The sequence below is a fragment of the Oncorhynchus gorbuscha genome, linkage group LG03 (assembly GCF_021184085.1).
Source record: "Oncorhynchus gorbuscha isolate QuinsamMale2020 ecotype Even-year linkage group LG03, OgorEven_v1.0, whole genome shotgun sequence".
NCBI lineage: Eukaryota > Metazoa > Chordata > Actinopteri > Salmoniformes > Salmonidae > Oncorhynchus > Oncorhynchus gorbuscha.
In genome coordinates, this window is record NC_060175.1 from 75461760 (window position 1) to 75480115 (window position 18356).

Below are 18356 nucleotides of genomic sequence, written 5' to 3' on the forward strand. Positions count from 1 at the left end.
TCAACAACTACTACCATCTACTACCAACTCACTTCAACAACTACTACCATCTACTACCAACTCACTTCAACAACTACTACCAACTACTACCAACTCACTTCAACAACTACTACCAACTACTACCAACTCACTTCAACAACTACTACCATCTACTACCAACTCACTTCAACAACTACTACCATCTACTACCAACTCACTTCAACAACTACTACCAACTCTCATCTACTACCAACTCTACCACTCACTTCTATCAACTACTACCAACTCACTTCTACTACTACCAACTCACTTACTACCATCTACTCCAACTCACTTCAACTACTACTACAACTCACTTCTATCAACTACCAACTACTTCAACTACCAACTCACTTCTATCATCTACTACCAACTCACTTCTATCAACTACTACCATCTACTACCAACTCACTTCTATCAACTACTACCAACTACTACCAACTCACTTCAACAACTACTACCATCTACTACCAACTCACTTCAACAACTACTACCAACTCTACTCTACTACCAACTGCTACTACTCACTACTCAACAACTACTCCAACTACTACCAACTCACTTCTATTAACTACTACCAACTCACTTCATCTACTACCAACTGCTACCTACTCACTTCTATCAACTACTACTACTTCTACTCACTTCTACTCATTCAACAACTACTACCAACTCTACTTCCAACTCACTTCTATCACTACTACCAACTCACTTCTATCAACTACTACCAACTCACTTCTATCAACTACTACCAACTCATTTCTATCATCTGACTACTACCAACTCACTTCTATCATCTACTACCAACTCACTTCTATCATCTACTACCAACTCACTTCTATCATCTACTACCAACTCACTTCTATCATCTACTACCAACTCACTTCTATCATCTACTACTACTACTACAACTCACTTCTATCATCTACTACCAACTCACTTCTATCATCTACAACTCACTTCTACCAACTCACTTCTACTACCAACTCACTTCTATCATCTACTACCAACTCACTTCTATCATCTACTACCAACTCACTTCTATCATCTACTACCAACTCACTACTACCATCTACTACCAACTCACTTCAACAACTACTACCATCTACTACCAACTCACTTCTATCATCTACTACCAACTCACTTCTATCATCTACTACCAACTCACTTCTATCATCTACTACCAACTCACATCATCTACTACCAACTCACTTCTATCATCTACTACCAACTCACTTCAACAACTACTACATCTACTACCAACTCACTTCTATCATCTACTACCAACTCACTTCAACAACTACTACCATCTACTACCAACTCACTTCAACAACTACTACCATCTACTACCAACTCACTTCAACAACTACTACCAACTCACTTCTATCATCTACTACCAACTGCTACCTACTCACTTCTATCAACTACTACCAACTCACTTCTATTGACTACTACCAACTCACTTCTATCAACTACTACCAACTGCTACCTACTCACTTCTATCAACTACTACCAACTCACTTCTATCTACTACCAACTCACTTCAACAACTACTACCATCTACTACCAACTCACTTCAACAACTACTACCAACTCACTTCTATCATCTACTACCAACTGCTACCTACTCACTTCAAACTACTACCAACTCACTTCTATTGACTACTACCAACTCACTTCTATCATCTAACCAACTGCTACCTACTCTACTTCTATCAACTACTACCAACTACTTCAACTTCTATCAACTACTACCAACTCACTTCTATCAACTACTACCAACTCACTTCTATCAACTACTACCAACTCACTTCTATCAACTACTACCAACTGACTTCTATCGACTACTACCAACTCACTTCTATCATCTACTACCAACTCACTTCAACAACTACTACCATCTACTACCAACTCACTTCAACAACTACTACCATCTACTACCAACTCACTTCAACAACTACTACCATCTACTACCAACTCTACCAACTGCTACCAACTCACTTCAATCAACTACTACCATCTACTACCAACTCACTTCAACAACTACTACCAACTCTACATCTACCAACTCACTTCAATACTACTACTACCATCTACTACCAACTCACTTCAACAACTACTACCATCTACTACCAACTCACTTCAACAACTACTACCATCTACTACCAACTCACTTCAACAACTACTACCATCTACTACCAACTCACTTCAACAACTACTACCAACTACTACCAACTCACTTCAACAACTACTACCATCTACTACCAACTCACTTCAACAACTACTACCATCTACTACCAACTCACTTCAACAACTACTACCATCTACTACCAACTCACTTCAACAACAACTCATCTACTACCAACTCACTTCAACAACTACTACCATCTACTACCAACTCACTTCAACAACTACTACCATCTACTACCAACTCACTTCAACAACTACTACCATCTACTACCAACTCACTTCAACAACTACTACCATCTACTACCAACTCACTTCAACAACTACTCATCTACTACCAACTCACTTCAACAACTACTACCATCTACTACCAACTCACTTCAACAACTACTACCATCTACTACCAACTCACTTCAACAACTACTACCAACTCACTTCAACAACTACTACCATCTACTACCAACTCACTTCAACAACTACTACCATCTACTACCAACTCACTTCAACAACTACTACCAACTCACTTCAACAACTACTACCATCTACTACCAACTCACTTCAACAACTACTACCATCTACTACCAACTCACTTCAACAACTACTACCATCTACTACCAACTCACTTCAACAACTACTAACATCTACTACCAACTCACTTCTATCATCTACTACCAACTCACTTCTATCATCTACTACCAACTCACTTCTATCATCTACTACCAACTCACTTCAACAACTACTACCATCTACTACCAACTCACTTCAACAACTATCCATCTACTACCAACTCACTTCAACAACTACTACCATCTACTACCAACTCACTTCAACAACTACTACTATCTACTACCAACTCACTTCAACAACTACTACCATCTACTACCAACTCACTTCAACAACTACTAACATCTACTACCAACTCACTTCTATCATCTACTACCAACTCACTTCTATCATCTACTACCAACTCACTTCTATCATCTACTACCAACTCACTTCTATCATCTACTACCAACTCACTTCTATCATCTACTACCAACTCACTTATATCATCTACTACCAACTCACTTCTATCATCTACTACCAACTCACTTCTATCATCTACTACCAACTCACTTCTATCATCTACTACCAACTCACTTCTATCATCTACTACCAACTCACTTCTATCATCTACTACCAACTCACTTCTATCATCTACTACCAACTCACTTCAACAACTACTACCATCTACTACCAACTCACTTCTATCATCTACTACCAACTCACTTCAACAACTACTACCATCTACTACCAACTCACTTCAACAACTACTACCATCTACTACCAACTCACTTCAACAACTACTACCAACTCACTTCTATCATCTACTACCAACTGCTACCTACTCACTTCTATCAACTACTACCAACTCACTTCTATTGACTACTACCAACTCACTTCTATCAACTACTACCAACTGCTACCTACTCACTTCTATCAACTACTACCAACTCACTTCTATTGACTACTACCAACTCACTTCAACAACTACTACCATCTACTACCAACTCACTTCAACAACTACTACCAACTCACTTCTATCATCTACTACCAACTGCTACCTACTCACTTCTTTCAACTACTACCAACTCACTTCTATTGACTACTACCAACTCACTTCTATCATCTACTACCAACTGCTACCTACTCACTTCTATCAACTACTACCAACTCACTTCTATTGACTACTACCAACTCACTTCAACAACTACTACCATCTACTACCAACTTTCTATCAACTACTACCAACTCACTTCTATCAACTACTACCAACTCACTTCTATCAACTACTACCAACTCACTTCTATCAACTACTACCAACTCATTTCTATTGACTACTACCAACTCACTTCACTATCATCTACTACCAACTCACTTCTATCAACTACTACCAACTCATCTATCATCTACTACCAACTCACTTCTATCAACTACTACCAACTGCTACCTACTCAACAACTACTACCATCTACTACCAACTCACTTCTAACACTACTACCAACTCACTACAACAACTACTACCATCTACTACCAACTCACTTCTATCATCTACTACCAACTGCTACCAACTCACTTCTATCATCTACTACCAACTCACTTCAACAACTACTACCACTACTACCAACTCACTTCAACAACTACTACCATCTACTACCTACTCACTTCAACAACTACTACCAACTCACTTCTATCATCTACTACCAACTCACTTCAACAACTACTACATCTACTACCAACTCACTTCAATTGACTACTACCAACTCACTTCTATCATCTACTACCAACTGCTACCTACTTACTTCTTTCAACTACTACCAACTCACTTCTATTGACTACTACCAACTCACTTCTATCATCTACTACCAACTGCTACCTACTCACTTCTATCAACTACTACCAACTCACTTCTATTGATCTACTACCAACTGCTACTTCAACAACTACTACCTACTCACTTCTATTGACTACTACCAACTCACTTCTATCATCTACTACCAACTGCTACCTACTCACTTCTATCAACTACTACCAACTCACTTCTATTGACTACTACCAACTCACTTCAACAACTACTACCTACTCACTTCTATCAACTACTACCAACTCACTTCTATCAACTACTACCAACTCACTTCTATCAACTACTACCAACTCACTTCTATCAACTGCTACCAACTCATTTCTATTGACTACTACCAACTCACTTCTATCAACTACTACCAACTGACTTCTATCGACTACTACCAACTCACTTCTATCATCTACTACCAACTCACTTCTATCAACTGCTACCAACTGCTACCAACTCACTTCTATCAACTACTACCAACTGCTACCAACTCACTTCTATCAACTACTACCATCTACTACCAACTCACTTCTATCAACTGCTACCAACTGCTACCAACTCACTTCTATCAACTACTACCAACTGCTACCAACTCACTTCAACAACTACTACCAACTTCTACCAACTCACTTCCATCAACTTCTACCAACTCACTTCTATCAACTTCTACCAAATCACATTTGAGGCTCCCGAGTGGCGCAGCGGTCTAAGGTCCTGCATCTCAGTGCTAGAGGCGTCACTACAGACCCGGGTTAGATTTCAGGCTGTATCACAACCGGCCATGATTGGGAGTCCCATAGGGCAGTGCACAATTGGCTCAGTGTTGTCTGAGGTAGGGTTTGTCTGGGTTAGGGTTTGGCTGGGGTAGGCTGTCTTGCAAATACGAATGTATTCTTAACTAACTTTCCTAGTTAAATAAAGATCAAATGAATATAAACTTCTACCAACTCAATTCTATTAACTCACTTCCATCTTGGACAGAACTCATATCTTTATCATTGTGACCAGTGTGGGTTGAGGATGTCTTTCCACTAAAGCATTTGTCAAGGTACAATTAGGTTGCAGTAACAGTTTTTTTCTTGGAACTGCGGCCTTTGCAGAACACGACCCTAAATGTCTCCAACAGTCAGTGTTAGTACTATTCTGAAACAGTATTTCGCCATTAGGTAACTCATTGTGTCATTCATTGGCCTTTGCCAACTAAAGTAGGACTGTGAGTGACATAACCCCTTTTGGTGTTTAGAGGGAACATAAGTTCAGGGTTTATCTCTTCTGCCCTGACAGAGGAAACTGTGAAGTGATTCCTGGAATCCTGCACTAGGATGGACGGAGAAAGGACACTGTAGTGATTATAACATGCAAAAGACATTCACACGCCATAGTGGAAAAACATCATCCATTGGCCGGCCCTGAGAAATCAAAACCCATGCAAACACACACGCTCACGCACTTATGCAGGCACGCGCGCACGCACACACACACACACACACACACACACACACACACACACACACACACACACACACACACACACACACACACACACACACACACACACACACACACACACACACACACACACACACACACACACACACACACACACACACACACACACACACACACACACACACACACACACACACACACACACACCAAAGCACACACGTCTGCGTTCCTCAATTTAAGCACACTGTCACGCAGAGCGATGAGTGAGGCCTTTGGGGAATCACTGTGGAGACAACGCGTGGAAGTTTTGATTTAAGAGCTGAATTTAACCTAAATAAATGCCTGTGTTACCCTCCCTACTCACGCCATCCCGTTACACTCACAACCACATACACACCAATCCTCAGGATAACTGGTGAGTTTAAAGACAATATCCTGTTTTCCGCCATGGACGTAGGAATAATTGAACAGAGTGGCCGGGGTGCGCGACCCTGGGAAAGACTTGTGTTACTGCTGCCTGGCCAAGAGGAAAAGCCATCTCTCACTATGGACCTCAGCCTTAGTCACTCCCACTATCGCTGCTCTATGTGCCATTCCCCTGTTGGTCTATCTGTCAGACCCCCAAGTAAGCCATTCTAATTCCATCACAGAAGACAGATCGCTACAGACCTGCAGGGGGATAACATCTCTCCTGGGACTGGAATCACACACACACATACATTTCCCAGAAGGATGGATCGAAGACATTGTAGTAGAGCAACTACAGAAACTAAAGAGTACAATCTAACAAAAGGAACAATCATGGCCTTGACACTTCAGTGACGCTGGCGTTGGTGTTCTTAGGTCCAGCCACAAGGTTTTAGTCATCGACCTTGGCTGTCTCAGAAAATAGATTAGCTGTAGTGGTAAACGTTCTCTCACAATAGTAAATAGCATGACAGTGGCAGCTCCAACGTCGAGCAGAATACTGAGTCAAAGGCTAATCACAGAGCTACAGGACAGGGAGAGTGGGTGCAGGACATAAATGTATTTTTAAGTCTTCTACTGTATATAACTTAGGATGATGGCAGGTCATGCACAAAATCATTATTGGAAGGTAAACAATCAAATAAAAGTGGATTATTTTACAATTGTTTTAAAGTTACTTCATAAAATCAAGGAACAATGAATTTATCGGTTTATTAAACTAAACAGATTTCAAAGAGCATTGCAAAACCAACGAGACTATCAGACGTGGTTATACAACTAAAGTAGACTCAAGTTTCTAAACATTTTTAGGTTATAAAGTAAAAATAAAATTCCCTAATATTTCAACAAAAACACAGCAAATAAAATTAGATTAACGTAATTCAAAATAATTCAAATAAAAGTATTTTTCTTTGTCTTTATTTTTCATTTTTTAAATTAAGTCATTGCACTTTAAATGATCAGACAATACATTGTCAAAAGCTGAACTAATAGAACAGGGGTCTTGGAAAAAAAATGAAAACGAATTCAAGTATGCAATTATGACATCTAAAATAAAAAAGTATTTATGCACTTTCAACATATCTGATAACATATACAGTATATACAGTATCTGTGTCAATGTAAATGTATGCATCGTTTGTCAAATGAACAACTATGCAAATCATTACATAGGAAGCACATGTAAATGTATACTTTCTATTTTAGATTTCATACCTTGAACACACAAGGCATTCTTAGAAGGGAATGGACTTCTGGGATATGACATGTTGGCTTTGGAGTTTCATGACTCTTCTTATCTTTAACATAAATAATGTATATAGAAGTTAATCATCGACACGCTAGTAATGAAACATGTTCAGAGGTAATAAAACACTTGCGTGTTTTGTCCTTCTGGATGTGTGAATAACACTCCGTGATAACTTGTTGAACTGTTCCTGGTTATTGACTGAAATACCACGTGAAACTGTGATGGTGGTATTAGAAAAATATCAATAATGACAACAACAACAAAGACAACCACAACAAAAACTACAACTAGAAATAGTGTTGATAGTCACCAGTTAAAAAAAGTTATTTCTATACATTCCACCTGATTGCCGTCGCTTCCTTCTGGGTTTTCTTCCCTCCAACCACATGGGAAAGAGAGTAAGTCTATAATAGGTAGTTCGAGTCACAAGTCTATATTATCCACAGTGAGCTGGTTCCAGAATCAGGACATGGTGAGCTGAGCTGGTTCAGGACACGGTGAGCTGAGCTGGTTCCAGAATCAGGACACGGTGAGCTGAGCTGGTTCCAGAATCAGGACATGGTGAGCTGAGCTGGTTCAGGACACGGTGAGCTGAGCTGGTTCCAGAATCAGGACACGGTGAGCTGAGCTGGTTCCAGAATCAGTATATGGTGAGCTGAGCTGGTTCCAGAATCAGGACATGGTGAGCTGAGCTGGTTCAGGACACGGTGAGCTGAGCTGGTTCCAGAATCAGGACACGGTGAGCTGAGCTGGTTCCAGAATCAGGACACGGTGAGCTGAGCTGGTTCCAGAATCAGGACACGGTGAGCTGAGCTGGTTCCAGAATCAGGACACGGTGAGCTGCGCTGGTTCCAGAATCAGGACACGGTGAGCTGCGGTCAAGCTCATGCCTGAGACAGAGCACACCAGGAGTTCTGTGGGGCGACGGACGTGGGCGTAAAGGGGTAGTTCTCGTATTTGATGTCGACATGTCCTGAACTGTCCAGATGTGACGAAGCCTTCAAAGAATAGAATGGGACATTTAAATGACCGACCACAATGATAAGGTCTTCAGTAGGAACTCATGGGCTGAAATTTGCTCAACTATAAAGTGGCTGTAGTGGTAAATGTTCTCTCACAATAGTAAATAGCATGACAGTGGCAGCTCCAACGTCGAGCAGAATACTGAGTCAAAGGCTAATCACAGAGCTACAGGACAGGGAGAGTGGGTGCAGGACAAAATACATGGCCTTGCATAGCCTCCTACTATGGGTAGTTCTTCCAGCCTGGCTCTAGAAAGTGTTTCAAACTCCCAATTCGAATAAGTGTTTTCTCTGCATAATACCGAGAGGGAAAAAGTCACATCATCCGCTGTATGGGGAACCCAGGAGTGAGAAGCCTTACCTGAGACACAGAGGCTACGGTCTGTCCAGCGTAGGGTGAGGGGGCCATGTTGGGTTCACTCTTTATCGTAGATGCATGTTCCGAGACAGACAAGGAGGACGGTGAGTTGGTGCCTGAGGCTGACAACCCTCCTGAAGAAGACAGGCAGATATATGGGTGATTGACAGGTACAGGGCATCATCATCCTGAATACACTTCAAACATTCTCTCTATGTCTTTCTTTCCATTCCCCATTCTTACCTGTTGAGGGTTTGGACTTGGGCATCTTAGGTTTCCGTTTCCTGGTCTGAATGCTTTCCTTCTTCATGGCCAGTGGTCTGGGGACCTAAGAGGAGGAGAGGTCAATAATTTAGATCCTAGTTGTAACAAAGGCCAGCTTGCCTTGAAAACACACACAATGACTCCTTCCTCCCACCTCTCTCTTTTGATAACAACATCCATGATGACCTTGGAAAGCTTTTACACAACATGAATAATACACAGCCCACACTGCCCTGCCAGGCTAAAAGGGGCTAATTCTTACAGCAGGATTTTACATAGGATCCCACCAGGGCAAACGTTGTGTACATTAGATGAAATGAGTATTGTAGGGTCCATGGGAAAGGTGTGTGTGTGTGTGTGTGTGTGTGTGTGTGTGTGTGTGTGTGTGTGTGTGTGTGTGTGTGTGTGTGTGTGTGTGTGTGTGTGTGTGTGTGTGTGTGTGTGTGTGTGTGTGTGTGTGTGTGTGTGTGTGTGTGTGTGTGTGTGTGTGTGTGTGTGTGTGTGTGTGTGTGTGTGTGTGTGTGTGTGTGTGTGTGTGTGTGTGTGTGTGTGACCTACCCCATGTAGTTTCATGTACAGGCCACAGGCGTTGCAGACAGGCTCTCCCTCTGCGTTGCGACGCCACAGCGTAGTCGTGCTGGTGAGGCAGTTAGTGCAGCACAGGCCGGCCCGGCGAGATGTGGTCTGCTATAGATGGAGAAGTAAAGACAAGGCGTCAATAGCCAATCAATAACCGATCAATAACCGATAACCAACTAGAACCAATCAGACAACTCAAAGAATTCTTCTGACATTCTTCTGAGAGAGAACTGGACCAAGGACAAGACCAGTTAAAGATGGATTGTATGACAGGTCTAGAGAATTAGCACCTTAAAGGGATAATTCAGCCCACACCCAAAACATATATACATCTATTGAGTTACTGACTCTGTTATACTTTGTGTAAAATTTAAATTTGGGTGAAGTATCCCTTTACTATAAGTGACATCCTTTTGTGTATTGTGCACAAGATTCCGCCATAGTATCCATGGAGAAACAAAACAGTCAATGTACTGATAAGGACTTCACATGAGAAATGTTTCACATAGTGCTAGGCTAAGCACTAAGCACTCCTGGCTGAACCTGCCTCTCTATCAGCTTGTTATTGGACACAAGTGAGATTTTTCAGCAGAAACATGGTTGTTAAGTCACGCTGTTCTCTTGCCTCGTACAGATGTGGCTAAAAACAGACAACCCAAGGGCAAGGTCACTGAAGGACAAATAAAAACAGAACAAGCACAGGCAGAACAGAGCTGGGCTAATTCACAGCAGCTGCTCTGAGAGGCTGGTTCCTGCCTGGGAAAAAGACAGGAGTGAAGGCCTCTTTCTCTCACTCTACTACACTGACCTTCTTCAGACAATCACTGACCCACTATGTTCCATTCTTTTTCCACCTCCGTCTGACCACCAATTGCTGTGTTAACTGCATTGACCTAGAAAAACCTAATATCTGCATATGACTTTTTTTCTTCTCAAATCCCACCTAATCAATCAATACATTTAGTCCTTAACATTCTTAAAACTCAATTTTAAAAGCTCATTGACTCGTTTAAAAGTTCAAAAAGTATGTGGACACCACTTCAACATAGTGAATTTGGCTATTTCAGCTATTTCAGCCACACCCATGCAATCTCCATAGACAAACATTGGCAGTACAATGGCCTTATTGAAGAGCTCAGTGACTTTCAACGTGGCACCGTCATAAAATGTTACATTTCCAATAAGTAAGATCATCAAATTTCTGCCCTGCTAGAGCTGCCCCGGTTACCTGTAAGTACTGTTATTGTAAAATGGAAACATCTAGGAGCAACAACGGCCCAGCCGTGAAGTGGTAGGCCACACAAGCTCACAGCTAAAGCGCTTAGCGTGTAAAATCGTCTGTCCTCGGTTGCAACCGACCTGCCTCTAGAAGCAACGTCAGCATAAGAACTGTTCATCGGGAGCTTCATGAAATGGGTTTCCATGGCCGAGCAGCTGCACACAAGCCTAAGATCACCATGCGCAATGCCAAGTGTCGGCTGGAGTGGTGTAAAGCTTGCCACCATTGGACTCTGGGGCAGTGGAAATGCGTTCTCTGGAGTGATGAACCACGCTTCACCATCTGGCAGTCCAACGCACAAATCTGTGTTTGGTTGAGGAACTAAGGGCTAGGCCCCTTGGTTCCAATGAAGGGAAATACATTGTCATTATTGATGATTCTGTGCTTCCAACTTTGTGCCAACAGTTTGTAGATTGCCTTTTCCTGTTTCAACATGACAATGTCCCTGTGCACAAAGCGAGGTCCATAGAGAAATGGTTTCTCGAGATCGGTGTGGAAGAACTTAACTGGCCTGCACAGAGCCCTGACCTCAACCCCAAGGAATGAATGAATTGGGATGAATTGGAATGCCGACTGTGAGCCAGGCCTTATCGCCCAAAATCAGTGTCCGAACTCACTAATGCTCTTGTGGCTGAATGGAAGCGAGGCCCCGCAGCAATTTTCCAACATCTAGGAGAAAGCCTTCCCACAAGAGAGGAGGCTGTTAAAGCAGCTAGGGGGGACCAACAACATATTAATGCCCATGATTTTGGAATGAGATGTTTGAAGAACAGGTGTCCACATACTTTTGTATATGTAGGCATAATAATGGGCCTACTTAATAAGGTACATCTAGGACAAGTTATATACACTTTTATGGTGCTTACCAGGCGTTTCTGTGGTTTGATGAGTGGCCTGTTGATTCCGTTCATCTTGTGGTACAAGCCACAGGCATTGCACAGGTAGTGCCCGGTACCGTCTCGTCGCCACAAAGGAGTGGAGATGGAGCCGCAGTTTACACACTCACGACCCTCTCCCGGGAACTCCTCCAACATGTCTGTAATTTGACGAAGACAACATTTAGAGTTTTAATATTTTTTTGTATGTGGTGTTGCGCTGGTTTTAATGCATGATCACACTTGAGCAAAACATGTACATGGCTGGAACTGGTTATGGAAATACCCTTGATCATCTTTAGTTTAATTGCATAATTCGTTAAATGTGGATAATTTTGTAAAATTAGAGGAATATAATTTATTTTCGTTTGCAAGTGCTATGTGTGTGCCTATTTGGATATTGGGGAGGAAAAAACGTTTTTTTTTTGTCAATTGTTGTATGTTTTCGTTATATTTAAAGGATAGGCGATAATAAACAAATAAAATGGAAGAGACATCTTTGATGTGTAAACCCATATCGTGAACAGAACGCGTCAGCGCGTGATAAATGTCCCGGCTTCGCTCGCTCGAGTAGAATTTAAAGCCCTCTCGGTGATTAAAATATATATAGTCCGAATGTATCAATATGGATACAGGGTCATTGGCGTATCTATTAGGGCGGCTGGCGAGGCACAGGGCTCAGACGGGTGGAATGTCAATGAGGCTCTTATCAGTGTTAAGGATCCAGGGGTCCCCATATCAATCAAGCTACTGACAGGCGACGGCCTCCTACAATTAATTGCTAGAATTCCTTGTCCACATATTGAAAGAGATAGATAATAGATAAAAACAATAACAATAATGTTGAAGACAATAATAACAATAGAAAAAACCGTAGGGCCTAAAAATATATTTCTATATTTTTTTGTATCATGTTTAATGTCTTATTTTCCTCATGATGTGTGCGTAATGTGAGTGTGCCATGAGATATGCAAGTGCTCTATATCTAATATGTTGACCACCACTTAAACCAAACTTGGTGTCGACGACTAAGCACACACACACGCACGCGCGCACACACACACACACACACACACACACACACACACACACACACACACACACACACACACACACACACACACACACACACACACACACACACACACACACACACACACACACACACACACACACACACACACACACACACACACACACACACACACACACACACACACACACACACACACACACACACACACACACACACACACACACATACATACATTCTCACATAACAATACACACACACCATATGTGTTCAATTACGAACGTGTATAGGTCTTTAAGTCAGCAAATCCAATATAAATAGAAAATCCACAAATTAATTTCACCAGGATGAAAATGCGTTCGTTTTTGATGTGAAACGAAATAATCAACAAACACATACTGTGCCTTGTTAGTTGGGCTCCCGAGTGGGGCAGCGGTCTACGGCCTTGCATTTCAGTGCTAGAGGCCTCACGACAGACACTCTGGTCGGTTTTGGCTGGTGTAGGCCGTGATTGTAAAATAAGAATTTGATCTTAACTGACTTGCCTTGTTAAATAAAGGTCATATTAGAACATGACTGGATATGGGCTTTATGCCTTCAAGAAACGGACGTCCTCATATCCATGCAACCGGTAAAGATCCTGCTTCAAAACACGTTAAACGTAATAGGCATTTTGATGTTCCACCTTCAAAGGACGTGTTGGCTGCTTGCCAAACGTGTATTGCAGACGCATTTCCAAATATCACTTTTCCGTCTGATCTGATCAAGGTGACAATTGGACAGTTTTCACTAGTGAATGTCTGTACTGATAATCAAAACACTGCAAAAGAAAACTGACAGGTGGTGGGGATTAAATTAGCACCTTAATTGGTTTTGTCAACCTTCTCTTTTAAAGAATGTGTATTGTGAACGCTGACAAAAAGGTTACTTTTTTTTAAGGCAAATTGAATCCCAGTGACTGAGTACAATCGATGGTAGAGTTTACCACATAGTTTACCACATAGAATGGGATTTCTCAATCGCATCAATAAATAACTGAAGAAACAACCAGGCTGAAAATTGTGAGATCAGAGCACGGGCCCCTTTAACTCTTGACAGCCACACAAACGAATAGCCTAATTTGCAAAAGTAGATCTAACCAATAAAGAACTGTTATCAAAAAAAATATTGGAAAAGATTCAAGGTGAATTATCCACAACATTTAATCTTAAAAACATGATTCAGATTTATTGAAATATAGGTCTATATGTTTTGTGTGCCTCCTGTAGTGCTTCTATAGGCCAGTAAAGTACGACTAGGCCTGCTATATAAATTCATTCGTTTTTTGTTGTTGATTATGTGCTAATATTCTTTTCATTCCTGGCCTTCACTAACTCTCCACATACACAAGTGAAACCATTTTTAAATACGAGTAGCCTACATTAATTGAATATGACAATTTCCCTTCGGTTTGAGTGAAATTGTTAGAAAAAAACAAACACACGGTTCGGTTCGCCTTATAGATCAAAGACTGTTACGTACCCAAACTGGACCTTCTCCCAGACAGGCAACCTTGCCGTCCCTGAAGACTGATCATGCCGCTCTCAAAGTGGCCTGGTGTCCAAGAGGTTGCCATCTCAGGGCTCATGTAGGCGTAGGGACTCGTGTACGATCCTCCAACAGACCGTACCAAAGCGCTGCCATACTGGTCGGCCCGACCACCGTTACTGAGCACAAGCGGGTTTTGGTAGGTTGTGTCCCTGCCTGTATTGCTGCTTACTGGTGGGCTGTGAGAGTAGGAGAACCCGGGGTGCGGATGGGGGCTGCCCGGGTTGAAGGACGAACTGTCTGTGCCAGTCTGAGGCCAGCCATGATGCCCGCCGAGGCCATGGGACTGATGGGTGGACTCGCATGTCTGCAAGTACGGCAGGGTTTGCAGCATAGCAGGCACCCTCGTAGTGGGCACGTACACGGGGGAACTCGCCGAAGGGTGCATATAGTTCCCTGCATCGTGTGCATATGGGGACTGGTTGGATGACAAAGCAAGGCTTTGGTACATTCTGACACCGTATACTCGTCCTATTTGGGAGAATATGGGTACTGACTCCTGGGACAAAGCGGGTCACGTAAAGACACTTCCGCGAGTCGTCGGCGGTTTTTCGTTATCCAGTCGCCGGATAATTAACAAATCCACTCCTGAATGAAGGGGAAAGAACCACAATCAACAAATGTGTCCTGTAATTGAGGGATTGTGTCCACTAATTAAAGAAGAAACATCACCCAGCAGTCTACAATTCGCACCTGTGGCCTGAACAGCCTGAGGCGTATTTTGACCCATCTTTTATCTTAATATTTTGTTTAGTACATTGTTTTCTCCTTTCTCTTTAAAATAACTTTTGCTATAATCTCGGTCAATCTATGGAGAATATCACGAATTAGGCCTAAAGTAAATTGATGTAAATCGCACAATCAAATAACTGCTGTAGCAATACAAGGAAAAATAGAAAACGACTTGATCAATAACAAGAGTAATATATTATCTGTATCATTGTGATTGACATTTAATGGATTAAAATGACACTAATGGTCTTCCATATCTTTGCATGTAGATATAACTAATCAGCTACCCGAGATATCCTGAGGAACACCCGACTTGCACCATGTCATTAAATCATAGGAACCTAATCAACCCACAATAGATAGAGAAGCCATATGTGTGATGCATAGGCTATATGTTTATCAATCGTAACGCAAATCACATAAAACCTTGATTGCAGTGTGCACAAGAGGAACACAATTTCATACAAGAGCTCTCGTAGTATTATCTCACCAGATAAGGACGGTCGGGTGATAGTCTGTTTTTCAGAGGAGCAGCTTGAGCAGCTCTGTGGGCAAACTTCACTCAGATAGACCCAACGAAAGTGACTGTGGCTCCAACAAAGATGTCAAAAATGTCTTTGGGAATAAAAGTTTACGAGAAAAAGCAATTCCTTACTTCCCGGATGGTCCAAGTCTCTCTCTCCTATTCTTAGTATCTGAAGATAGTTACTGTCGCTGATAATTGCTGATATAACAGAGCTCCGATTCGTTCTCTACTGGAAAACTCTACTGCGAGTTATTTGTACGGACTAAGACCACGTGATGCACTCCAAGGTAGGTCTCAGGAGTTGGAGGAGGAGAGGGGCATGGAGGACGAGCACCAAGCCAACATGAAGAAGAGACCCACCTTTGCTGAATTTGCTGTGTCTTGGTTGTTTTTAGAATCAATATAAGATAACATATAAAGATCGAAGAAATTGTCACAGCTCCTTCAGATTTGTGAATTTTGTTTTGATGGTCTTCATATACTTTCAAATGAATTACCTCGATTTTAACAGAACCCTTTAATGTTTTATGTTTAACTAGGCAAGTCAGTTAAGAACAACTCCTTATTTTACAATGATGGCCCACCTCGGCCAAACCCTCCCGTTACCCGGACGACGCTGGGCCAAATGTGCACCGCCCTATGGGACTCCCAATCACGGCCGATTGTGATCGAACCAGGGTCTGTAGTGACGCCTCTAGCACTGAGATGCAATGCCTTAGCCCGCTGTGCCACTCGGGAGCCCAAACATAAACTCTATTGTTTTCATAGATATGAATCGCGATGATGCATTCTAATAAATAATAGACCTACAAAATAAATGCGAAATAAAACACCGACAGGTCTCAGTTAACAGTGTAGGCCTTTAGATATAATAATGCTAGTGTTTGAAGCGAGCCTTATACACATGCTGTAAAATAATGTCTCCTCTGAAATGGAAAGTTATGCTTGGTTTTATGACAAGATAAATCAGAATGAGCTCTATAAAAACAGCAAGGCGATAAGAGATACGACCAATAACTTGGCATGATGATACAACAGCCTAATCACTCTCATTATAGACATTTTGAGTCATTGTTATATTAACGATTGACTCCACCCCCACACGAAAAAGTGCGCGATAATAATTTCACAAACACGATTTTCACGACAATTAGGCCTAACACTAATACCTCATGACAGAGCCGAACAAATACTGCCAACAGCAGTCCTGTAACCCACTGCAACAATCATTACTGATGATGATACAACTGTAATTAATAGGCGAACTATTATAATTACATTATTATCATGCTGTGCTTACGTTATTCATTATTGTTATTATTATCATGAGCAGTAGTATGCGTAGAGTTAGTAGTCTTGTTGTAATAGGAGTGGTATTAACTTCATTATTTAACTTCATAATAACAGTATATCGATACTTTCACACTCCCTATAATAATTACGAGGCAATAACACCATATTATATACATTTTTTGGTGAAAATAAATAAAATAATAATACTTGTGAATATTTAGTTACCTATATTGATGATATGATATTATATTCTCATCAAGTGGTTGTTTCTAGTTTAAATTCCCATCACATTTCATATAAACGAGATTAACGAGATGATATTATTAAGAGAAACAAATCCATTTGGGAGCTGTGTATTCTGTTCTGTTCATCCATGTAGGCCTGTGTGTCCTGTAAATACAACTAATACAACTCGAAACGAGGCCTTTCCTTAAGTCACAGGTCGTTGGACCCTCCGCAGTGATGAAATAAAAGACATGCATTGAGTAGAAGACAGAGTCACACAGCATCCTCTGATTGTCTCTTAGCGCCCTGCGCTCCTGAGGGGCACGAGACGTGATAATATTCACCTCATTAACCCGAGACAAGTCTAATCCCTCTGTTCATTTTCTACAGTCGTTTTTCAATCAAGGATGGGTTTGTTCGTCTGAATGTCTGTCATCATAGAATGGGCCGTTACTCTGACCGTCGGATCCAGTTTATTAATTAGCCACCAATCAATCAGTGTTAAAACAGTTTAGTGAGATTTCAGTGAATGCCTGACGTCAGGTTGACTCCAAAAAGTCATAGGTAGAATTCAAATAGGAAGTGTGTTTGGTGTTTTTGATTCGTGGTGATTCATTCAAATGGAGAAACAATCATAATTGCTCATCTATCTTTGATTTAGATGTTATTCATAATGAGATGATCCATCAGAAATGACCAAGAAAGAGTCGATCTAAATAACACGCAGGGCTACTAACAAAGAGGTTCAATCGATTGAACAAATTATGTATAATTGTGATCCTCTTGAGACAGATTCGCCAATGCATTGCATTTAACGAAA

At 41.4% G+C, this 18356-nt stretch overlaps 1 protein-coding gene and 1 long non-coding RNA gene across 2 annotated transcripts in view; one reads left to right on the plus strand and one right to left on the minus strand.

Moving 5' to 3' along the window:
• Window positions 1-7416: 7416 nt before the first annotated feature.
• gata5 (GATA binding protein 5) lies at window positions 7417-16574 on the minus strand. Its single transcript, XM_046343717.1, has 7 exons — window positions 15983-16574; window positions 14695-15348; window positions 12132-12301; window positions 9966-10094; window positions 9387-9471; window positions 9147-9277; window positions 7417-8761 (listed from the first exon to the last, which is right to left on the minus strand). Exons 2-7 carry the CDS (start codon window positions 15209-15211, stop codon window positions 8648-8650), a joined length of 1146 nt encoding a protein of 381 aa, XP_046199673.1. The 5' UTR covers window positions 15212-15348; window positions 15983-16574; the 3' UTR covers window positions 7417-8647.
• LOC124031911 overlaps window positions 15866-18356 on the plus strand; it is a 55297-nt gene continuing 52806 nt past the window's right edge. Inside the window, exon 1 of the long non-coding RNA XR_006838182.1 lies at window positions 15866-16305. This is a non-coding gene — a long non-coding RNA (uncharacterized LOC124031911). The remainder of the gene's footprint in view (window positions 16306-18356) is intronic.

Excerpts from the sequence above, each read along its gene's own strand:
- gata5 (XM_046343717.1), bottom strand. The coding sequence starts at position 15,211 with ATGTACCAAAGCCTTGCTTTGTCATCCAACCAGTCCCCATATGCACAC. Across the intron at positions 10,095-12,131 it reads TCAAACCACAGAAACGCCTG|CAGACCACATCTCGCCGGGC; the intron begins GTAAGCACCATA and ends CTCCATCTATAG. Across the intron at positions 9,278-9,386 it reads CAAGTCCAAACCCTCAACAG|GAGGGTTGTCAGCCTCAGGC; the intron begins GTAAGAATGGGG and ends TGTCTTCTTCAG.